At 40.3% G+C, this 25,387-nt stretch overlaps 1 protein-coding gene across 1 annotated transcript; it reads left to right on the forward strand.

The window, feature by feature from the left end:
* On the forward strand, positions 1–20,876 carry preb (prolactin regulatory element binding). Its single transcript, XM_079165499.1, has 10 exons — positions 1–208; positions 1,343–1,531; positions 2,100–2,298; positions 7,345–7,598; positions 10,001–10,081; positions 10,245–10,372; positions 10,487–10,660; positions 19,556–19,628; positions 19,729–19,888; positions 19,991–20,876. The coding sequence occupies exons 2-10, from the start codon at positions 1,397–1,399 to the stop codon at positions 20,083–20,085; spliced, it is 1,299 nt and encodes a 432-aa protein (XP_079021625.1). The 5' UTR covers positions 1–208; positions 1,343–1,396; the 3' UTR covers positions 20,086–20,876.
* Positions 20,877–25,387: the final 4,511 nt, after the last annotated feature.

The raw sequence follows: 25,387 nt of genomic DNA on the forward strand, positions 1-25,387 counted from the left end.
CGTAAGCTGCTACATTACGCTACCCTACGTTGCTGACGTGTTGGTAAGGAAGTGGCTGTCGAGCTGTCTGGACCTAGCGTTTCGTCTACGGTAGCCACTAACTCTTAGCACTCCCTCTTCATTGCAAGCCTACTATGAAATCCTCTGATTTGGTACTTCGGTAACTATCTGCTCAAATAACAGAAGACAAACCGAGCCAATTGCACAAGTAGGTGACTCTTAATTAAATCACTGGCAAGCGCTAGCAGGATAGCACAGCAGGCTGTAGTGCTAACTGTAGCCATTAGCTTCAGCTAAACGATGTTGACATCTTCGTTCGCACATGAAATAACTTATGGGTTGTAAAGTAGTTTGCGTTTTCGGACGTTATTGCTGAAAACAGAAAGGTTTATGTTATTCACAAGTGTTATATTTGGTGTTTACCCCATGAAGGCGCTGACAGTGCTCATAATGTTAGCCTAGCTGCTGAGACCCAACTTCAACTTCACCAATTAATTAGTTACAGTAACGCTCCTCTCTACAGACCAGACTACAGCGACACCAAGCAAAGACGGGCCAGTTTCAGTCTGACACAGTTAACGTTATATTCAAGTCTCAGTTCATACAAACTAAATCTGAATTCATATACAGATTAAATCCATGTGACGTATTCCTAAATATTTCTTACACGTCGTTGTCTCTTGCAAAGGCCCGTACAGTGATAGAGTATCATAGGGTAGTACTGTAAATGTTCAGTAGGTAACTTCCAACAAGCATAAGCTAACACAGTGCAACACAACAGGCCTACCTTCTGGAGGGTTCTATAAATAGAATAAAACCCTGAACTAGACAACTGACACTTGCTGTCCACTTTCTAAACCAGATATTGTGATATCAGTAATAATAAGTAGACTTCTGATTTATGTTTCCATTATCTCCAAGCCCTACGTAGGAGTAAAGGCACAACTCGGCTCAAATCATGTGTGTATCATTTGTACTTTAATAATATATTTATTTTTATTGTTGATTCATCTGCTGAGTCTTTTCACATTAATCTGTTGGGCCATGAAACGTCAGAAAACAGTGAAAAAAGTGACATCACTATTTCCCAGTTCCCAATATGGTGTGTGAAGATGTCTTATATTTACTCACCAATAGTTCAAAATCTAAATAAATAAATAAATTCAATTCACCACAGAGAAAAGCAGCAACCAGAGAATGGTTGATATTTCTGTTTGAAAAATGTCTAAAATTTGTTTTGAAAGTAATTTTTTAAAACAGTCATTTAATTTGCTGTTGATTGAGGAATTGATTCCAGAGGAAAGAGGATGTCACAGATAAACTAACACTCTGTTTTCCTCAGGTGTTGTTGATGCAGCAGTTTTATGAAGACGTGTGAGTGACTTGCACAACAACAATGGGGAAGAGGAGGGTGCCAGATCTGTACAGAGCCCCCTTTCCCTTATACTCCATTAAAGTGGACCCTAAAACAGGGCTGGTGATCACAGCAGGGGGAGGGGGGGCTTCCAAGACGGGCATAAAGAATGCTGTGGTAAGTACTGAGGATCAAGTGTTTCAGGGTTTTGGCCAAAACAGTTGTTAGGCTCGGAATTGCGAGTCCACCTTAAAGGTGAGCCCACCTAAAGGGAGTCTGAGCCCAAATTGTTGCTAACTTTGAATCAGCAGGTTTGTGTCTTGAGCACTGCTACGTTCTATGTCGACCACACACCGACACTAACGTTAAGCACACAGCCAAAAAATAAGTAAGAGTTCAAAAACAGGGTGTGTTTGTGTTTTCTGAAAATATATTTTTTCTGTTATTTCAGCTGTTTTCTAAACGCTCTATGCTGTCACATTTTCTTCAATTGCTTTTGTTTTAGTCTATTTTCATGGGTTTTCTTAAGTTGTAGAGTGTTGAGTTTTCAGAACCACCGTAGAATACAGCAGAAGAGGTTATGATAGGATTATATAGGAAATGTGTATCGCACAAGTCATGTTAATGGTACTCAAATTGCAGTGTCAACACTAGAACACGTTTGGTTTGAGTGTATGAATGGGATTCTGGATTCCAGGTGTTATGAGAGTAGCAGCAGTAGCAGACTCTTGACTGTGTGTTTCAGCACTTCCTGGATCTCCGGCTGGTTGGAGATCACCAGTACAGTGCCAGTCTCCTTCACTCCCATGACACGGACACCCGGGCCACCATGAACATGGCTGTAGGTAGTGGTGTGATTGCTGCAGGACAGGACGGGACCTGCTGTCTGATGAAGTTTAAACACTGCTCCCAGAAAGAAGAAGGCAAAGATGCAGCTAAAGATGGTGAGTCTTACTGCTCCAATCTGAAATACAGTATACCTGCTGTCTTGAAAATAAATCAAAAACCTGCTACATATATTGCGTCTATTTGATGGGTTGCTGATTCATTTGTTGATGGAAGTACATATGTGCACATCTTCATTTACTTAGCAGTGCATCGTTTCTCATTAATTATCTCAAGTGTGGCAGCCCACCACAGTTTCATAATTAACTGATGTTGGGATCTGACCATGTGGCCTCAACATGTGCTCTGAAACAAAGAGAATCAGGCCTTCCCTTTTTGCAAGGCAAGGGTTCATCCTGATTTGAGATTGATAAAAACCAAGACACCCACTAGCAAGAAGTTCACATTAAGTCGTGAACTCATCACGCAATGCAACACTGCGGTCTAATTGGATGAGATCAGGGATGCCGAGGCAGGACTTCCGGTTTCATGGCCGGAAGCAGCTCTCTTACAAAACTACCGAGCCCCCTTGAATGCACCGCTTTTTCTTGACCACCTCGGTCCGGTGCACTAAAGCATGCACGCAACGTTTGCTATTTCAAAGAAAATAGCATCGAGAACTGTGTATTTCATACTACTATCGTGTTGAGTTAATTCACCGCTCGCGGAGGCAAAAGTTGTTTCTCATTAGTTCAGAGGTCAGAACCGCGGCTGTGGCAAAGAGTCGCCGGCTGTAGTTCTGTAGCTGAGAGAACAATCTTCCGGACTCCACCACGGCGGGGAGGATCTTCATCTGTTTTTGCAGGACCCTTTTTGTTTTGTTTGCTTTCTCTCTTCTTTTACTAACACACACACACGTATAGCTTTAAGCTAATGTAGCTACGGGGTGCGCTAACGGCTTCAGACACGTGTAGCTAACGAGGTCTCTATTATCCGCCATTGTAGAGCCTCGTGCCATCTGGTGGTCTCACGAGAGACGTCGCCACGTTTCAGATTACGTCATATGTTGTCTGAGCTGTTATCTCGCTCCTTCCCCCTTACACACACACAGCATGCACACACACACCTACATACACACACATACTCCCACCCCCCTTTCCATAGTTGTTGATTTTAGATAGCGTGCTCATAAATGTAGAGTTGTTAGTTTCAGATATTAGTTGACTAGATCATTATTATTGGAATTTAATAAACTCTGTTATACTTTAAAGAGCAGCTGTCTGTGATTACTTTGTGCATGTATTGTGATAATATCTGGATATGTGGCCTGTGCTCAAACTTAAACCTTCACTTTCACTCTGAATGTGTAATAGTACTCAGACTATTGACATTGTGAATGAACACTAATTATGAGACTTAGTTTATCGTTTGGTTATTGGTCCCTGTTCGCAGGGTGGTGACTCGTTATTATTAATAATTCTATTGATGTCAGTAATTTAGTTTTCTTAAATGCTGATAACTCAAACACGCTTCTTTTTGTGCCCATCACTGATATCAAAATATATGTCATCACCATTCATATTTATACAACCAATGTATTTATGATTAAATTATTCACTAAAGCATAGTGTAAAAACAATTGTTACAAGTAAAAGTCCTGCATTCCAAATGTAACTGAAGTGAAAGTACAAAAGTATGAGCATCACCGCTGCGTCTCCTCCCACCACGGCTCCTCCACCACCGTGGAACAGGAACAGCCTGCGGGAGCAGTTTGGGGTGAAGTGTCTTGCCCATGGACACGTCGACATGGACTAGCGGAGCCGGGGATCGAACCTCCCATCCTCTGATTGAAGGACGACCCTGCTCTACCACTGAGCCACATTCGCACCAAGTTGGCTCAGGTTGGGAAGCTTTTAACGGCTTTGCAAGCAGATATGACGGAAATTAAAGAGGCCAACGTTGGGTTAAGAACCGACGTCGACGGAATAATGTTTCTCCTGGATGAAACGGAACATCAAATCTCTCAGTTGGAGGATGATAAACCACCTGCTTAGCTAAAAAGCAGAGAGAAGCACTGAAAGGGAGGAACTGCTTCAGGCCGTTGAAGATGGCGCTTATAGAGACAGACGCCAGAATCTACGGCTCATCGGCCTGAGGAAGAAGCTCCAGAACAGTAAACCATCAGAATGTGTGAGGAAGGTCATGTCCGAAGCTCTCAGGGTTGAATTGGATGGAGCGTAGCTGCAACGAGTGGCTTGACTAGGCCTCTTATATTCGTTTATGGTGGCCTGCCAGGAGTAAATAGAATATAGAAAAAAACATTTTAATCTCATCATGTACAAAATATAGGGTTTGCCCGGCCCCACAAAATTATACAATATATGGAGAAATCAGAATGTAGGAAACAGTTGTAGAATGGTAACAATTATTTTCGTGGGCGTCTGTACGTCGGAGTTGTTGGTATAATGTTGGGATTGCAGTTTGGCTGAAGTATTCTCGCCCCATCGAGACATAAGGTGACCTCTAGTCCCGTGGTTTAATCATGGATGTGACTTCCTTCTCGACTGTCTGTAGCAGGACCGTGTCCTTCAGGGGTGGATTGTTGTTGCGTTCATACTGTCGCTCCACCGCTTCCTTTTCCCGTCATGTGCAGTGTCTCATGCAAATGTCTCTTCGATCGAAGTCTGACCTTTGACTTCACTGTTTCACTGGCGCTACTGACGGCCTCGAGTCCGACACGTTCTGTATTGAGGTGACGGGCGTGGCTAATGTTAGCGCCACTGGAAACAACAGTGGCTACTTAGAATGATTTTAAACCAAAAACAGAGCTCCTCTCCAGGACAGAAGTTCTTCTAGAGAGCATCTCCGGTTTCTCTTTCTTCATCCTCCACCTCTCTTTTCTGTTCTTAAATGTGTAGTAGTGACAGAGCCTCTCCAAGCTGTTCAGACTGTTATGCTGCTAGCTGTCCGCTGTAATGTTACCCAGCATGCCGTTAGGTGTTGTAAATGTGTACCATGGTGTTTTATGCTGTTAAAGAGAGTTAGTTTTGGGTTATAGATTGTTGTTTATGCAGTTCTAACCATAAGTGAGAAGGGTACGCAGTTAGTAGAGTACTCTTTTAATACCATACACCACGTGTATTCAATTAAAGTTCAATGAGATCCAGTTAGAGAGAAGTTCCTCCTGCAAAGGTCCGGAACATCACAGTAATATCTAACTTGCACTATGATTCAGTCCCAAATATATTGAAGTAGCCAACAGTTGTATTAACGTCTGTCAACATTGTCAGATTTCAAATTGAAATGGATGAATTATAAATAATACATAATCTAATACTAAATAAATACTCTCTCACTTCAAGTAAAATAAGGGATGTATTCAAGAATATATTACATAACAGAAAGCTTTTGAAAAGTGTGCATCTTAAAATAAAGTACTTCATTTTTGAATAATGAACTGAAGTGATGTCAATCAAAAAAGCTAAGATATTATATTCTTGTCATCTTCTAATAAGAGTAATTAGTGTGCATGGACTTTGTCTGTGGTTATTAAACCACTTGTTTCAGCTCTGTTCCTCTCTGTTAACATCATTGTTGGTCAGTGAATTCATGTCAGGATTCTGATCATTTTGGGCTCTTAGATTGTTTATTTTCTGTGACTTCATTTCAGATGTGAGTGGGTACGTTTGCTAAAAAGAGTTGTGCTTTTTCTCTTAGTGGAGCTTCACATTACTGCTTTTAATGATCACATGTGAGACATCCTGGTTTTAAACTGCCTGTAGGAAGAATTCACCTCTTAGTAATGGTTAAAGACTCTGGTCTCCCTGACCACTCTTCTCTTTTGGAGAAGGTCATGTGAAATAACTTCTCTGATTCACGTATTCTTTGAGCTCTTTCCTCGTCTCCCCCGTGTGTGTAAATCTCACTCGAGTCGGGAAACTTATCAGAATACACATGTTTGATTGGCTGAGCAGCATCACGTGATGTGATTTACAACGCATGTGATTGGTCGGTGTGTTTCCTGGACCGCTGAGCGAGTGCCGTAAAGGCTGGAAAAGCTGCGGCGGTTAAAATAGAAGCACTCCGTCAAAATGTTATAATCCTCAGTTATCTATCTGTTTTAGGTCCAGGGTCCGGATACAACAGCGGGCCTATTAGTGACCCCTGCCGTACACCCTCCCATCCATAGTGCTTTGCACAGCCATGCTTTAGTCTGGCGGTATATGAAAATTTATATTGTAGGAAATTATAACTGGTATACCGTATTAACATAATACCTCCAGCACTAATTATGTGCACATTGTGTTTATTTATTTTTTTCTATTATTATTGTTTGCTTTGTAGTCATTAAGATTGTAGCGGTTTTTGAATGTGCCATACAAATAGTTTGACTTGACTCTGACTCGACTTTCCTTTATCGATTATTAGTAACATTAACAATCAATCGATCGATGACTCGTAATTTAAAAAACAAGAAACCTTTGCTTGCACCAAACAATACTAAAAGCATTTTTTCCCCCTCAGTTAAAGCTTTATTTCCACAGTAACATATTGCGTGTTCTGTGGCAGCATTGCATAGCCTTTGAAACATAAAAATGTAAACACATTGAATATTATTGAATATCAAATTAAATGGGGAGAAAACATATACAAATCTTCTCAAACATGTAGTTTTATAATGACGCTCAAAACAACTAAATTTAACCCCGCAACAAGGGAATAGAACTTAACAAATATCTCACAACGATCTTATTTCTGCTTTTGTGTTCTTTTTGGGGAAAAAGCATGTTGACATGTTTGACTGTAACACTGGAGCGTTTCCAGGTCACAGTCCGTCCAGAGGCTGAAATCGCTAAGTTGATATTTTTTAAAGGAATCAAGCCCACAATGGTACAGTCCCCTCCTTTGAGGGTCTGGGGGTGAACAACACAACCCGATGTGGTGTGGAGGGGAGGAACGAGTTGGCCCTGCTGGACTGACCCTGCTGACCCGTTCTGGAGCTCCCTGATGGTGACCCAGCCGTGCTTCACTGCCCTTAACTTTGTTGTTATGGTGGTCTTATTGTTATTATTATTCCCTTGTTGTTCTGTTACTGTATTGTCTTTTGTTTTGTAAAAAAATCATGCGTTTCCAATTCTCCATTAAAATGAGTATCATCTGTGCAGCAGGGAACAGTGTGCAGCAAGGGAATGCCAGGCGACGACCTGGAAAAGGAGACAAAGGTGGACAGGATGAAGCTGCAGGGTCTGGAGATATGTCAGAAATGAAGGATGAGACGACTCGTATCTCTGTGACTGGTTTGGCTGAAGTGCTGTCAGATCTGAACCCCCAGGATCCGCTCCAGAAGGTGGTCCGGTTCAGTCCTGACCTCAGCCTTCTGCTGACAGGAGGCACAGACGGACACATACGAGTCTGGGAGGTAAACACTGTCTTGTTGTTCCTTTTACTTTGAGTATCTTTAGACCTGAATCTCTGGATCATAAACTGTTTTAGTTTGATTCATTTGCGAGATGACGACAATGCTTTTGAACTTCAGTGTGGGTGTAAACTGGATGTTGTGGTGTGTTGTAGCCAGTTGGTGGAAATGCTCCTTCCTCTAGTCTGTCCTGCAGTATTAATGATTTTTGAAACAATAAAGCCATTAGTCAGTCCACAGAAAGTGAATCTCACTTTTTGATCAGTGATTAATAGTTGAAACAATTTACCAAGATTCTCCAAAGTTCTCCAGTTTATCTTTGGCACTGTAGCTCATCCACTCAAAGGTTGGAGTTGAAGTGGATGAGCTCCTGGTTGCTCTTTTGCACACAACTCAGCTAATAATTTGACACCGTTGGCCTTTATTTTGGATTGCAGAAAAATAGCTTTCCATAAGCAGTACTTTATATATTAAGTTTTGATAGGTTTAATAAACAAGTGGTCATTCACTATGCATACCAGTGGACTGCAGATTAATTCCACAGTTTAACCATCAAATGTGAAAACGTCGTATTGCCACTGCTATCGGCCCATATTCAGTAAAGATTTACAGCCAGGGGATCAGCATTAATGCTTTCTAGTCGCTGATCTCTGATCATGTTACATTGTGAACAACAATCAGCAGGAGAAGAGCTAATAACGTTAGCAGAACCGGAGCTAACAGCTAACAGTATGATGATGTGTTCAAACGTAATCTTGACATAAATATTTATTAGAGATGAATTATGAGCTATTCAACTTCCTAATACTAGCTCTAATCTTAACTAATCTAAAAGTGAAAATACAATCTTCTCTACAACCTCATTCATTTGAATTGTGTGTTTTCTTTTGTGTGCAGATAACCACTATTGATGCCTATAAAAATGTAAAAGAAAAATACATACATTTAGTATTTTTGATGGAAAAGTAGTCTGGAATCTTGTAGACCAGCAGCTATAACAAACAATGATCTGGATCGGCCGATATTGATCAGCAACGATTGGCAATCGGTATAGGCGGCAAAAAAGAAGTGATCTGGGCATCTCTAGAAGTTATTTTTGCCCACCTTTGTTTTTGGGTTTTCTTCTGATCTGATCCATGACTCAAAACCTTGATACGCGCCGAACTTTGTGAGCTGTTGCACCCGTTACCGGTGGCAGCAACTTGGCGAAAGATTCCCTTAAAGCTCTGCATGTTCCATATACGCCGAAGAAATATATAAATGAATTATCTTTATTTACTTTGCACTTTTACAGCAGTCATCACTAAAACGCATTGCAAACACACATTAAACAGGCAATGTTTTCAAAGGAATATGAGGAAAATGTATGTATGTTTTTATTTTTGGCATAGATTTCTTTTAGGAATAATATAATTTGAAACCAAAACATAGGCTAAATAAGACATGGGATAAAAACATGTTCACCCTTAAAATAACCTTGTTTATTTTCATTGAATAAGAGTGCATTTATGTTTCTAGTAAAACAATACATCAACTATCATTGTTGCATGTCATAAACCTTACAGTAAAGGTGTCAATAAATACATTCAAATAAGGTCTAATGATTCTTGATTACAAAAGTTCTGATCCGTCAGGAATATGTTTGTTTTTAATTATTAATAGCTATTGACGGACTCTGTTGGCTGAAACGCACAAAAAGCCTCTTTCTCCTTGACAATAATATACTACATGTTAACTATGCAATAATTAGGATCAGCTAGCTGGCATTGTCCATGTTTTATTCATCATCATTAGATCATTTTTAGATTATTACGAGTAGCCTTCTTCTACCACTACCAATACCAACATTCCCTGTTAGAGAAAGGGTGAAAAGTAAAGCAGGACAGCGTTTGCCTTGGGCCTCCAAATCACTAACTCCGCCCCTGAAAAACACACCCAGGTTGCTGTTACTCAGTCAGAAACATTGGTCAAATACACTTCGTGGAGGTAATTTCCAAATAGGCGTATTAGTCACTTGTTTTGACAGACCCACAGCAGTTACAAAGTAGAGCGTGATTTAATTACTGGAGGTATTTTGCTGGCGATACCGTTATTAGTGTTATAAGTTAGTATCAGCTATTACACCAGGAAATAGTCTTATTCACGAGGAAAGTCACACCCAAATCACAGCCTACTCACATTTACAGCGGTGAAATACACTCTGGTTTGATTCTGCTTCCAGCTGGCTAGCAGCCCCTGTTGACTCCAGGGAAGTGAAGAAGAGTTCAGTTGTGAAGGGAACTTCAGTCAATGAGCCCTGAAGCTCAGCTGCTGCACGGAGCCATTGTGTTCTTGTTTATTCATCAGACAGACGACATATGTATTGATGTCCTGACTTTTATGGTATGTTCTTAATTCTTCTTCAGTTTCCATCCCTGAAGAAGAAGTTTGACTTCAAAGCACATGAAGGGGAGATTGAAGACTTGGACATGAGTCCAGGGAACAAGGTGAAACATTGACACCTCCTGATGTGGATATTTAATGTAGGTTAGGCACTGACGCTGTGCTCTTGAGCAAGGCACCCTAACCCTTTTGCTCAGGTGTGTGTGGAAAATAAAGCAAGGAACTTTAATTGATTTCCCAATGAAAGTATTTATTTTTCTCATGCAGCACCTGGTGAGTATTGGCCGGGACTTTTCCTGCAGTGTATGGAGTGGCAGCCAGCTGGCTATGGGTCTGAAATGGCTTGAAACCATGCCTCAGATAGCTGAGAAGACTTATCGCTATATGGCTTGCAGGTAAAAGAAAAAGACTTCATCTTCTACGAAAGAACTTTCCAGCAGTTCACCTCACCATATCCATCCGAATGATGTGACAGTGACTATTAATGGATGTATTTTCATGTATTTCAGGTTTGGAAAGGTGGAAGACCAAAAAGACGCCCTGAGACTTTACACAGTTCAGATTCCTCATAAACGAGACAGAAAACCTCCTCCTTGCTACCTCACCAAATGGAATGGCAAGAGCTTTTTGCCCATGCTGACGGCTTCTTGTGGCACTGAGGTCATCTCCAGTCTGGCTGTCAGGTAACTGATCATTTCATGTTATAACATGTTAACTATGGATGCTGAGAAACCCGCCTCAGACACGGGTAAGGTAGGGTTTGGTCTCACTTTCCTTACTCTCTTGTACAGGCACAACTCAGTCACTACTAAGAATGCATAATGGTTTCATACTCAGCCTTAAAGGACCATACTAGTGATTTTTTATGTTTTTAAAAAAATATATATATATATATATATATATTTAAGTTTTCATAACAGATTCAATAGCCTTAACAGTCTGTTGTATAAATAACTCATGGAACAAACATTGCTTCCATGAGATTGTTATGATAGGATTTAAGTCAAAAGGGCCGTTTTGAAGTACAACTATTATTTTAAACGGCTGAACATGCATTAAAAGCCTGACTGTTTGATTTTGGAGGTCAAATGAGGACCCAGCAACCAAAGCCGTTTTTTTTTTTGCACGAGCGGTAGCTGTTTGGAGAGAGCTACAGGGAATAAATAGCAAAGGATTTTTCCCCAGAAGCTGATATTTTATGAAAGAAATGCACCACTTAAGCCCGAGCGCCCTCTTTTTTGAGGTCTGTGGAGAAAGTTTAGCGTCAGAAAAAATGCACTTATCACGAACAAATATAATGATGTTGCACAGCAGATTAAACAGCAGAACCTGGGCTACAAGAATATGTAAGCTGTTTTTACATGCTCAAAACATAACTGAAACAACAACAACTAAATCAATTACCAAATATCAAAATCCATATAGCGCCACCTAGTCAACCCACTCGCCACATTTCTGGCTCAACCGCTGTGGTATTTTATGCAATACGCACACACGATATCTCTAAAGAAAGCAGATTCCGCATCAGCAAGATATGAGCCAAAGAACACCAACAACAGAAATCGCGTCAAACGATAGTTGTAAACTTTCTCTTACCTTTGCTGTTTTTCATCGATATGTTTATTTTCCCGGTAATTCCAGACAGAAATCCGTTAGCTCTACGTCCTGTGTTACACTTAAATCATTCCGGGCGTTTCTACGTTGCTGTGAGTCGAAGCAGGAAGTCTGAGAATTGCTAAAGACTAAAACCTCTCTAATTTAGTTCTGCTTCACATTATCAAAGTCAAACTTTGCAGAGAGACTGTTCACATATTGTGCTATGATTTGGGAGACCTGCAGCTGCATCATTCCAAATAAATAATAAACCTGTAAGTGCTTTTTATTTTTAGGCGAAGCTGAAACGTTTCAATTTGTGCTGTGTCCCATGTTCATTTACTCTTAACCAGTAACATATATATATATATATATATATATATATATATATATATATACTGATATTTACACATCTGAACAAATCTCACAACATTATTAAAATAGACCTTGTGGTTGCAGAGATATCTTTTTTTTAGTATGGGTATGCAATTCGATCAGAGGCCTAAAAAATAGGTCCGTTTTGAACAGGTTAATTAGAAGCCTAATAATGATGGCTTACTTCTGTCACTTTCACGGGTTAGAATGACGAGCGTCGCCGGTAGAAGCTCTCATCAGCTCTCACTACTTGACATACAGTGTACACATCTTTGCCAGCTAATGTTGACACTTCAGCCCCAATAACTGCAGCTATTGTTGAATCTTGGGCTAAGCCAGTGGTTCTCAAACTTTTTCTGTCACGCCCCACTTTGGAGGAAGAAAAATGTTCATGCCTCACCGCCCAACAAAATGGTCCATGTTGAACTATGATTGAAATAACAACATTTTGTGACTCCTATCTGTGCTTTTTCAAATAATAGAATAAAGAAAATTGCAATCACTCTCAAGTAAACCAGATTGCTCCATCAGACAAAAACAAATACATTGTGCAGTCACTTAGTTAGAACAATGCAAATAAAGTTCTATCTGTGCAAAAAATAAATATTTGGCAAAAAATAGCTTATTGTGGCTGCAATTAACCTGTTTTGCACTGAATATCTTTTCACGATAATAACAATAAAGTGCAACCTGTGAAAAACTAAACAAAACGAGTTCAAATATTTGGCAATAAAGAGTTTTACTGAGTTTTACTCTGCATATCTTTTCAAAACAACAATAACGTGCAGCCTGTGCAAAACTAAACAACATGAGTGCAGATATGTGTGATATGCTCACACATACCAGGAGAATTTTATTTTAAATATGAGCTTTAAAATGTAGCATTCTGGTGTACTCTGAGAAGAAAATTAAGTGATAAAACATTTACTTTAAGCAAAAAACTAATTTATTATTCAGCTATTAATCAGTATTTCAGCTCTATTATTATTAACCTTTAATTAAAAATTTGTCATATAAAAACAAAGATAGCAAGAGTAGCGAGAACCATCGCCTGTACAAATAAAGTGATTAGTTTTCATGACTGTACGGCTTCATATTAACTTCTACTGTTACTGTACAGCGGTTAGGATTGTGGCCTCTTCTATTTGCAATTAATATGCATTCAATCCAGTTCAATTATTTAAATTAAAATGATAATCTACTCTGGCTAAGGTAGCTTATCAAGAGTAAAATAATAGCTGTGATTTAACTGCACGTGGGACTGTTAGTACTCTGGCTGTGGTCATCACAGTGAACAGTGTCTGTCAGTGTGATGAGAGGACAGTGAGCCCTTGTTGCTGTACTTCATCTCCTTGGAGCAGAGGCTGCATTTAGCATACCCTGCTTTATCAATGTGTTTAAAATACTGTGACAGCAGGAAGCTGTACTCACGTCTGTTTAGACCTCCACCTTTATTCAGGCCCACCTCCACCTTTATCCAGACCCAGCTCCACCTTTATCCAGACCCACCTCCACCTTTATCCAGACCCACCTCCACCTTTATCCAGACCCACCTCCACCTTTATCCAGGCCCACCTCCACCTTTATCCAGACCCACCTCCACCTTTATCCAGACCCACCTCCACCTTTATCCAGACCCACCTCCACCTTTATCCAGACCCAGCTCCACCTTTATCCAGACCCACCTCCACCTTTATCCAGACCCACCTCCACCTTTATCCAGACCCACCTCCACCTTTATCCAGACCCAGCTCCACCTTTATCCAGACCCACCTCCACCTTTATCCAGACCCACCTCCACCTTTATCCAGACCCACCTCCACCTTTATCCAGACCCAGCTCCACCTTTATCCAGACCCACCTCCACCTTTATCCAGACCCACCTCCACCTTTATCCAGACCCACCTCTACCTTTATCCAGGCCCACCTCCACCTTTATCCAGGCCCAGCTCCACCTTTATCCAGACCCACCTCTACCTTTATCCAGACCCACCTCTACCTTTATCCAGGCCCACCTCCACCTTTATCCAGGCCCACCTCCACCTTTATCCAGGCCCACCTCCACCTTTATCCAGGCCCACCTCCACCTTTATCCAGGCCCACCTCCACCTTTATCCAGGCCCAGCTCCACCTTTATCCAGACCCAGCTCCACCTTTATCCAGACCCACCTCCACCTTTATTCAGGCCCAGCTCCTTCACATCTCAGCCCTGCGTCAAGCTGCGCTACACAAACAGCCTCCTCTCCCTGAAGCTCTTTGACCTCATCATCTCATCAGTATCTGGGCCTTTCATTCTACTTTGAGTTAAAACAAACAACCTGCCACCAGATCCGCCGGTGTTCCGCATGCAGTGGACGTTAACTTAACCCAGCAAGTCTGAACTGTAACGGAACATAACGGAACTTAAACTTTAACGGAGGGAAAGACGCTGTAGACATCGCAACGCTGATTGGCCAAGACTCGACACGTCACATCAAAGATGTTTTATTGTGAAGATCACAACATCACCGTTTCTCCTCGTCTCACGCCAATCTGAGAAACGCTGGCTGGCCACCCCCCCCCCAAAAGAAAAAACCTCTATGGATCTACACGATTCACGTGGATGATATATTTTGATTCAAAATGGTGAATTTCGCTGAAAAGCGACAAGTTTGCAGGTATGAATAAAGTTCTTGAAATAAATAAAAAAATTCTGCACTTCCCCCCTGCGCCCCACCTGCAATACCGCTGCGCCCCATTAGAGTGGCGCGTCCAACAGTTTGAGAATCACTTGGCTAATGAAAAGAAAATGTCCAAACTAAATGCTACAGTTAAAGGTAATTATCAGTGCTGGGCAAGTTATTGCGTTAACTTATTAATTAATCAACGCCGGCAATTATTTTATCGTGCATTAATGCAGTTTTTTTAATTATTATTAAGCGGACATTTTTAACACAAGAACCGGCCTGCCGACCGGCCGGCAACGAGTGGTGAACAGTTGTTTGTGTTGCTGAACAGCTGTTTGTGTTGCGTCTCTTCCTGTTTCCTTCACCTACATTCCCCTGGGTCCTAAGTCCCTCCATGTACAGCTTCTTATCACCCTCTATGTACCAACGTACATTTAGAACAAATACCACACATATTACACAGTAATCAGCATTGCATATGTCTGACCAAAATACCAAAAAAGCAAAAAATAAATGATTCATTTAAATTTTTTTACAATTTTTAAAGTGTTTTTGTTTGGAATTTGTATAATAAGCATATAATTTAGATATCGCTACTGAGAATTTAACAAACATAAAAAAGAAGAAATAAAATATGACGTAGATAGGTTTGCAGTTTTCAAGGTGTATATTTCAAATTGCATCTATTACACACATGAAGATAAAGTTGTGAACACCGGCTGAATATCTATTATCAGAATCATTATAACTGTATTTTAACTGCTACTGTGTAAAGGGAATACTGCTGTTAAAAATAACCTTATTTGTTTAAAGTGTTTGCAAACCAAATGTTATTGCACTTTTGCTCATATAGCAGTATGTAACTTTTAAAATAAAAGTGTGCAATGCACTACTTTTTAATTAATTATAACATTTTGCGCATAACAATGCGATTAATCAAGATTAATCGCAAAAAATCATGTGATTAATCGTGATTTAAAAATTGTAATCATTCCCAGCTCTAGTAATTATTAATGAATTAGGTTAATATTCATCACCCCTTGCGAAGGTCATTAGTACAGAGACAAGCGAGAGCATCTTTGTCCATGAGGAAGGGCAAACTGCACAGTTCAGCTAGCCAGGCTGGTCAGTGTTTAGAGTCTTGTTCGGGCTATGGCAAAAACTGGACTTCCCCATCCAATCCTAGAGTCCAACCCTTAATAATCTGCTGTAGCACGTACATACTTCTAAGTATTCTGGTACACATACACACCATGGTATATGCCAGTCTCTCTGTTACATTTCTATCCACCTTCTATCACATAAATGGTATTGTGGGAGTAACTTATTTTTATCCCTGTACTTTAAAGTGGACCTTTCAGCTGGAAATCCTGCCATTGACAAAGTGATGTGCAACTTCATAGCTGTCCTAGGACGTTGAGTTATTGGGTTACTATACACATTAACAAAAGTTTGGGTCATGAGAATGGATTTCAAACACTACGACTTCCAGAGATTGTACTTTGATGCCAACATGTAGGCAGACGTGAAGCAGCCAACACTTTTTAACAACTCTTTTGGATTGAAGGGGTCGGCAACCTTTACCATCCAAAGAGCCATTTTGCCTTATTTTTCACCAAATAAAATGTGTCTGGAGCCGCAAAAGCTATTTGATATCAGTTCATAAAGTTTTGTACATAGTTATATATACAAAAACTATAGTTTGTTGTATTTGTCAAATTATAGAACAAAAATAAAGACAATTCTTGACATTTTATTGCTATTTTACCTGTTTTTGATTTATCCATTGATAGTTTACCGAGGGTTAATGTTGCGCCAATACTTATGATAATAATAAAATAATAAACACAGGGCTCCGTAATCTGCACCAAGATGGCAGCAACTTTATTCACTTCTCCCACACTTCACCAGAACCTCTTTTTCTCCTTCCGTCTCATCCTCCACAATAAAAGCCCCAAACACATAGACAGGAACACTGCTTCCTAGAGAGCTCTTAACGTGCTCAACATAATATCTTACAATAGTTTACCGAGGGCGGAGGTCTGCAAATCATATATGATTAGCCACCTGCAGGGAAAGGCGCTTGACAGCGACGTAATAGGATGTGACGGAGATTTTAGTTGACAAACTATTAAAACATTTTTTATTTTGGCGGCGTGTCCAGCGAGGTTATCAGCCCCACGGAGCGGCCGTCTGAAGTCACGGTTAGCAGCTTTGAGGAGGACGGACACAAAACAAAGGACTTTCCTTTTCTTATTATTGTTTCTTAACTATTATGAAGTCCACACATATAAACTATAAAGGAACTAAACATTGATTAATTCGTTCAGAATAAACAGTGACAAATGAAATCATACATTAACATCAATGTGGTCACATTTTTGGGTGTGCCACATTCAGTTATCATGCTCCTCATCTGTGGAGGCAGACACATTCACCATATTTAAGAGTAGGCTTAAGACTTTCCTTTTTGATAATGCTTATAGTTAGGGCTGGCTCAGGTTTATAGTTAGGGCTGGTTCAGGTTTATAGTTAGGGCTGGTTCAGGTTTATAGTTAAGGCTGGCTCAGGTTTATAGTTAGGGCTGGTTCAGGTTTATAGTTAGGGCTGGTTCAGGTTTATAGTTAGGGCTGGTTCAGGTTTATAGTTAGGGCTGGTTCAGGTTTATAGTTAGGGCTGGTTTAGGTTTATAGTTAGGGCTGGTTTAGGTTTATAGTTAGGGCTGGCTCAGGTTTATAGTTAGGGCTGGTTCAGGTTTATAGTTAGGGCTGGTTCAGGTTTATAGTTAGGGCTGGTTCAGGTTTATAGCTAGGGCTGGCTCAGGTTTATAGTTAGGGCTGGTTCAGGTTTATAGTTAGGGCTGGTTCAGGTTTATAGTTAGGGCTGGTTCAGGTTTATAGTTAGGGCTGGCTCAGGTTTATAGTTAGGACTGGTTCAGGTTTATAGCTAGGGCTGGTTCAGGTTTATAGTTAGGGCTGGTTCAGGTTTATAGTTAGGGCTGGTTCAGGTTTATAGCTAGGGCTGGTTCAGGTTTATAGCTAGGGCTGGTTCAGGTTTATAGCTAGGGCTGGTTCAGGTTTATAGTTAGGGCTGGTTCAGGTTTATAGTTAGGGCTGGTTCAGGTTTATAGTTAGGGCTGGCTCAGGTTTATAGTTAGGGCTGGTTCAGGTTTATAGCTAGGGCTGGTTCAGGTTTATAGCTAGGGCTGGTTCAGGTTTATAGTTAGGGCTGGTTCAGGTTTATAGCTAGGGCTGGCTCAGGTTTATAGTTAGGGCCTTGGACCAGCCCCTAGATATGCTGCTATAAGCCTAGACTGCTGGGGGACTTCCTAGGATACACTGAGCTCCTCTCTCTTCTTCTCTCTCTCCTTCTGTATGAAGTCATGTCCCATTAATGGACATTACTGACTTTGCTTCTTCCCCGGAGTCTTTGAGCTTTCTCGCCTCGCAGGTTTCCATAGATCGTGGTTCTATCTGGACCCTGGCCCTGCCTAAAACCCACTGATACTAATATTAATATTATTAGTCAGTCTTATTTATATTACTGTTACTGATACATTACTGCTTTTATCATTATTATTCTACTATATCCACTATATTTGTCTTTGTAGTTGTAATTTTTCTATCATTCTGCTTACTGCTCTCATTATATGAATCTTTTATGTCATATGCATTCAGCAGCAGTAGTAATTGTAGTAGCAGATGTCATAAATTAAAAACTCCTATCTCTGTATTTAAGAGATTAAGATTTTATATTGCCAGAAAACAGATTAAAACCTAAAAAATTCAAAAACTGTAAAAGACTTAAAAAAGCTGAATCATGCCATAATAGTTAAGTCTTGTATTCTGTTTAAAGGTTAAATGAAGTCTGTAGCTGAAAGTATGTGGAAGCAGTAGCATTTCAAAGTACAGTATGTTTAAGCAGATTTGAAGATTTTCTCCATTGAGTGCCATAGCAGAGATGTCCTTTAAGAGCTGAATACTTAGATTGTTGCAGAAGTAGTTTAGTCCAATCAGCTTTCAGACTAGTGTAATTGTGCAAAACCAGTGGCGTGGTCCTTGAAAGGCAAGTCTAATTTTGATCTATAGTGTTTACCTCACTATGCAATTAAGAAAAAAAAGAAGTATTTTTCAGTTAAATAGTAGGGGAAGGATGGTCTTGTATCCTACTATGCATTGTTGTCTTAAAGCACTTTAGCGTATGTAATTTTGTTCGGAAAAGTTAATCAGACATTTTATAATAAAACTATTATACACTGCCTGGCCAAAAAAAAAGTCGCCACCTGGATTTAACTAAGCAAATAGGTACGAGCCTCCTATTGGATAATTACTGCATGGGCGATTATCTTTCAGCTGGCAAGTTATTTAACCCCAACTGGTGCAATGAGTTGCTTCTCATTTCTTAAACAACCATGTCGAAAGACACTTATTCCAAGATGACAATGCCAGGAATCATCGGGCTCAAATTGTGAAAGAGTAGTTCAGGGAGCATGAGACATCATTTTCACACATGGATTGGCCACCACAGAGTCCAGACCTTAACCCAATTGAGAATCTATGGGATGTGCTGGAGAAGGCTTTGCACAGCGGTCAGACTCTACCATCATCAATACAAGATCTTGGTGAGAAATTAATGCAACACTGGATGGAAATAAATCTTGTGACATTGCAGAAGCTTATCGAAACAATGCCACAGCGAATGCGTGTCGTAATCAAAGCTAAAGGCGGTCCAACGAAATATTAGTGTGTGACCTTCTCTTTTTTGGTGGAGACTTTTTTTTTGGCCAGGCAGTGTATTTCTTGCAGTAGGGCTGTAGTCAACCAAAGAAAATATTGGTCCTCTGAAATTCTACCTGCTCTTCAAACAATTGATTGTTGGATGGGAGAAAATCAACCAAGGGACCAGAGCGTGTCAAGATGTTAACTTGAACCTTTTCTTTGACAGTGACTCTGGAACATTTCTTGGCCTTGGAACTGTGACGGGTTCAGTGGCTATCTACATCGCTTTCTCCCTCCAGGTAAAGACAGTATGGACACACATCTCAAACTAAGGAACACGAATCAACCAAGGAGCCCTGATGTATGATGATAACTTGTACTTACTCTTTGTGTGTGTAGAAGCTGTATTATGTACAGGAGTCCCATGGCATTGTTGTGACAGACCTGGCCTTCCTGCCTGACTCTCTGAAAGGCAAAAATATCAAAGGGAATAATGAAACAGCCATGTTGAGTGTAGCTGTGGACAGCCGCTGTCAGGTACATACTGTCCCCAACCGAAGTAAGTCCTGCATCATCATCCAATGAACACACTTAGCCCATGTATCATAACTACAGACCTTGTCACCTTATCTTTTGTCCCTTTGTTTTCCATCTTCTTTAGGATCCTTTTCTATCTGGCTCGTGCTGTTCCTCTGTGGCCTTGTGGTGATGGGAGTCGTTCTCCTCCTACAGTACCTCTTTCCAGGGTTTATTTAAATCATGCAAGTGTTGCCACAGGTTAGGGTTGATGAAGGTTGGATACATCTTCACATCAGCTGTCCTCAGTCCAACACCCTAACGTCCCAGTGCTGCATCACAACTCCAAGTTGAGCCAGTGAAAGCTCTTCAGGCTGCAGCCCTGACTCTGAACAGCTGACATTGTCCTCCTCAGCACTTACTCAGGGTTGTTCTTTTCAGACCCGTTAACCCAGTGGAGTCAAAAAGGACAGACTGTGGTATTTTATTTGCTTTGATCTCTATCAATTATTCTTAATCTTTGTTGGATTCACGTTGAGTTGAAGGGCTCAGGTTTATGAATATTAAAGGGTGGGGTCTTTTTATTGACATTATTTAAGGAAACATGTAAAATATAGAAATGATTGACACATAATGTGTCTGTTTTTGCTTTTTGTTTACACACAGACACTTTGAATTAGCCATTAGCCTCCTTGATTAACTGCTTTTTCGTTCTTTTATTCACTGGTGAGCAGCAGAGACTAGATTTAACAGTCTATTATAATCTACAGATTATTTGATATTATTACAAGAAAATAGAAATGACAAGTGAAGTTGCTATACTGTAAGCTCAGAAAAACCAGGGAGGCGTGTAAACTTAATGAAAGAGTCATTCTAGCAAAAGAGGGCACTCCCTTATTTTTTGAAGACATTTGAATGAAACATTCTGCTTGAAAATGTTGCCCAGCAAATGTACAAAGATGTGAATGCCCATATTATTGTAACTAACACGGTGAAATAATGGAAGAAATAAAATATTAATAAGAAAGCTAGCAAAAAAACTAAACACATTTTGTCTTTATGATTTATGCTTCATGATCCCATCACTCTCTGGTCAGGATTAACTTTACTGTAATTAAAAAAACAAACCAAATAACTGATTTGTTTGGCCAGAAATAAATTGTGAACACAACATCATCAACATCCCCTTTGAAGCTGAGCTCAAAAAAGTTTTGTTTTTCAAGAATATATATTTCTTTCAGTGTTGGGGTGAGTGGATGCCTTTTTCTGTCATTTATGTTTGAAAAGCATATACAAAACAACTCACTCCAGTTTCCCTCACGTTTTACAAACCTTTCACTTTTTACATACACCGAAATAATTTATATTTAAAAGGATTTTCAATGACACTGAAATATACAAAAAAATAAAATAATCTAAAGATACAAATTAACACTAAACACCCATTACTAATGAGGATATTCCCAACGTCACCCAGGCTGCGGTCAAAAAGTCTTTAGCTTAGGAAGGTTCCTGACTGAGACGAGAGAAGAGCTGGTCCAACTCTCTCCATGCTAAGGAAAGGAGCTGCAATGCTTCCTTTCTGGATAAAGGAAGCAGGATAAAAAAAAAAGTTCTTTCCTATGATTTCCTCAAAGCTCTATGTAAATCACAAACTTTTTTAAGTTCTTTCTTTGACTACAATTGAAAGCCCCCAGTCAGCATTTTTCCAATGAAGACATTTAAAAGAATTCAAATATTGTCACTGGTGAGAAGACGTTCAACAGTAATAGTGAAAGTTCTTTCACAGACTATTTGAAGACGTTGATTAAACGCTCACATTAAGACCGTATTTGACCTGGATTTGCCACAGTTACATTTTGGAGCCTAACTAAGAAACCACATCCACATTTCTCACATGAAAGCCAATATTGCAAATCCTGGTATAAACGTGAACATTTAATCAACCTCTTCAAATACTCTGTAAAAGAAATTTCAATTTCAAACCACTTTTGAAAGTTAATCATAACCTTTTAAACTTAAAAAATGCTCCCAATCAGTTTGCAGGGCCCAGTGAAGGTGTGGAACACCGTTCTGCCTCTTTGTTCTCGGATACAGCTCAGGTTTGCAAGGTCACAGCTGTCACGATTCAAGCAGTTATTAGAAAATAACAAGTACTATGCACATATACTTCTGTATTATTGTAATTTGGAGAAGTAGATTTTTTTGGATAAATATTTGCGTTATGTTTTCTCCTAAATTTGTCACTATTAACAGAGTGATTGCTGTCCAGCCTGGAAGGCCGGTTTCTCTGCAAATGATCTGCACTTGAGATACTAAGTTTTCTCAGGTATATTTTAAAGATTGAAACAATCATATGTTCTCCATAACGCATAAGTTATGGTTTTCAACTGGTTTTCTTCGATATGGGTTTTAATATCATGTCCCTTACCCAGTTAGAGGAATCTATGTTCTGTTTTTTAGTATTGGCTAAGTAGTTGTACGAGTACCAGAAATCACCAGGCCGCCAAGTGGCTATTAACCTCTTTATAATACCCATATTTTCCCCATATACTGTGTGAGGCCACCTGGTTGTCTCTGAAACAAGCAGTCGGTAAATGAGTTCCTTGGTGTTGTTTCTAACAGTGATGTAAGGAAGAGATATGCTCCCTTCTTTGGACATATTCCATTCTCCAAGGAGCCCTAACACTTGATTACTCCAGTATTTCTCCATTTTTTATTCAAAAGGAGTGCCGGATTTGTTTTGATTCTGTTTTATACAGCTCATCAGGTTTTTTAGCCATGGCTTATTCGCTTCTTGTCCTGGGTACCAGTTTAATTTCTGGCATTCCCAGGTCGTTAACTGGCTACTGTGGATGCTAGTACAGTTGCTAAAAGTTGTTCTGTGTGGTCTCTGGGCTGAGGCTAATCCTGTCACTGTGTATCCTTCTACATGGATATCAGAGCCGGTCAGAGTTTGATTAGCCTGGTCAGTCTGTGCATTTTAGCATCGGGTCTAATTTTCCTTGTTCATAGCCAAATGTGTGAGTCACGCATGATTTCTTTCGTGTAGGGGAGTCACTTCAGCCCCATATCTGCAACAGGGTCATCCATTGCCAATTAGATGCATGCAGATGGAGTTTTTTTTTAAGATTTCACCCTGAGGCGTACGGCCTATCCAGTCAGAGCTGGTGCCATTTGGTTTAGTCAGGTTTAACTCAGAAGTGTTGAGTTTTGTTCCCACAGTGTTCTGTTAGTATGGCCTGTAGCTGATGTGTTAGTGGTTTGTAAGAAGCTTTCCCTCCTTTGTCTGCCACACATACATGTGGGTCATAATGTTTCAAAGTTTGAGGGGGGGAGTTGCAAATACTGTGTTGCGTCTGCACGAGGATCCTCGTCATTCCGCGTCTGATCGGGGGCTGTGGGAGTTGGCAGTGGGGTATCTAGCCTACTTTGTCGAGGAGATTCTGATCTATTTCTCCTACGGGGTGAAGTGTGAGGAGAATGAGGTCGGAATAATAAAAATATGAGCAATAATAATAATGGGGCAAGGATAGTACTTAAACAGCCTATCTACGTTTTTCCACAGCTGCCAGGTGTCTGGGATGAAATCACCTAACTGCGTGTCTTTATGAGGTTTCATCCCCTTTTCTGTTTTACAGGAGTCAACTTCTCCTGCATTTGTCGTCTCTTTGGCAGGCTATTTCTTTCTGACCTCTCCTTGCCATCTTTATCAGTCTGTCTGTGTTTTTTTTTTTCTAACTCTGTGGTCAAGGTCTATGAATCCTTGCTTGTTCTTTACTATTGTTGTTTCACAGATTACACAATGTCCCGGGATTTATTCACTCCAGGTGAGATAATCAGTGGGATTCACCCTCATCTTCGTTTCCCCCCTGTCCTCTGTGTGACCACACATAGGCAGTGCAGTCTGGTGAGAGGGTGGTAAATTGAATAATCTGAACCCTCAGCCATTACTTTTTCCGAAGTTGATACAGATGTGTTGGACCGATTCGTTTTAGATTCACAATATTACCGTTTTGGAGAATCACTTCGTCTGTGCCGTCGCAAGTTGTTTGTGTTGGCTGCCCTGGTTGCTTATTTCCTCTGTTTACCATACTATCCCTTCTCTTAATAAAGGGGGGTTATGGTTAGATTTGTCAGGGATGTAAGCAACTAGTTTAGACATAAATACGTTCTAATTTTAATTTCAGGTTTATATTTTATTGAGTAGATTATTTCACATCCTATTTGTCATGTCAAGTGACAAACTGTGCAACTGGTAGCTATAGGCTTACATTAGCTATATATTTTGGTGACTTTGTGCTCTTGTGTGTCAAGATTCATGTCACATAATCTGGTAAAAGCTTCTGCAGAACTGCAGAGATGCTGAGCTGCAGAGATGCTGAGCTCGCAGAGAGCTGCAGAGAGCTGCAGAGAGCTGCTGTGCACCTCCTGAACAATGTTGCTATGCGTCAGGCACCGCGAACACCGCAGAGGTTTGATTGTACCTCTGAGCGCTGATATGGGCTGAGATAAGTCCCTCACATCCTGTTACAACACAGGACCCCATCATCTCTTTCAGCCATGGAATTGTTTTGGGACAAACGTATATGGAACTATTGAATCACGCCTATCAAATACATAAGAACGTCTGACAAAGGATTTGAAAACTGCAGGTCCAAATGAAAAAGATATCAATAATTGTGGGGCAATTAAAAAAAAAAAAGGTCTATCTAGTTTTAGGTAATGTTTAGTCATTAAGCAGTGGTGTAGTGCAGGATATATATAGACCATATTCCTACTCAATAAGTCAAAGGTGTACAGCGTATATACAGAGTTACGTGTTGTGTCTCAGCCGCTCTGTTTGTTCCCCTGTGGTTTTCACTGTCTCTCTCGCCCTCTCTGTGTGTGTGTATGTGTCTGTGTGTCAGTGGGCGTGGCTTTGCTGCTTCCACTCTGCTCAGCACAGCTGATCCCCCTCACTCTGCCAACACACCTGCCATCCATCTACTCATCAAGCATACAGTTTAAAAGCACTGTTCCTCCAATCACTCCTGGTCAGATAGTTACCGCTATCGGTAGAGTGTGGCTGTTTTGTTTTATAGATTTTATTTATTTATCACTCAATCACATTCTTCCTTGTTTCTTTGGCTGTTGAGTTACTTAAAAACACAGCCCTTTGAAATGTCATACCTGAGCTCAGTTCCTTCTAGATTGAGTTTAGAATTGAAAGGAAACTTATTGTTACAAACTCATTTTACTCCAGAATGATAGCAGATAACTTCAGAGTGTCACTTACCTTTATAATGTTATATATCCCCCCCCCCCCCACCACCCTCCAAACCCAAATTGATTCAAATGTGTTACTTTGTAGATTATGTTATTACATTGCAGGTGCATATCTTGTGTCTGTTCCCTTTGTGCACCATATGTGATCACTCCTGTGCTGTTTTACTATTTCACTGTTTCTAGGCTCCCCATGCCCCTACAAAGACCAGCAGGTGTCTCTGTGGGAACCTGCGCAAATGTCGTGGGAACACAGACAGTTCTCGTGACAGTGTCG

Source organism: Pholis gunnellus, assembly GCF_910591455.1.
Source record: "Pholis gunnellus genome assembly, chromosome: 8".
NCBI lineage: Eukaryota > Metazoa > Chordata > Actinopteri > Perciformes > Pholidae > Pholis > Pholis gunnellus.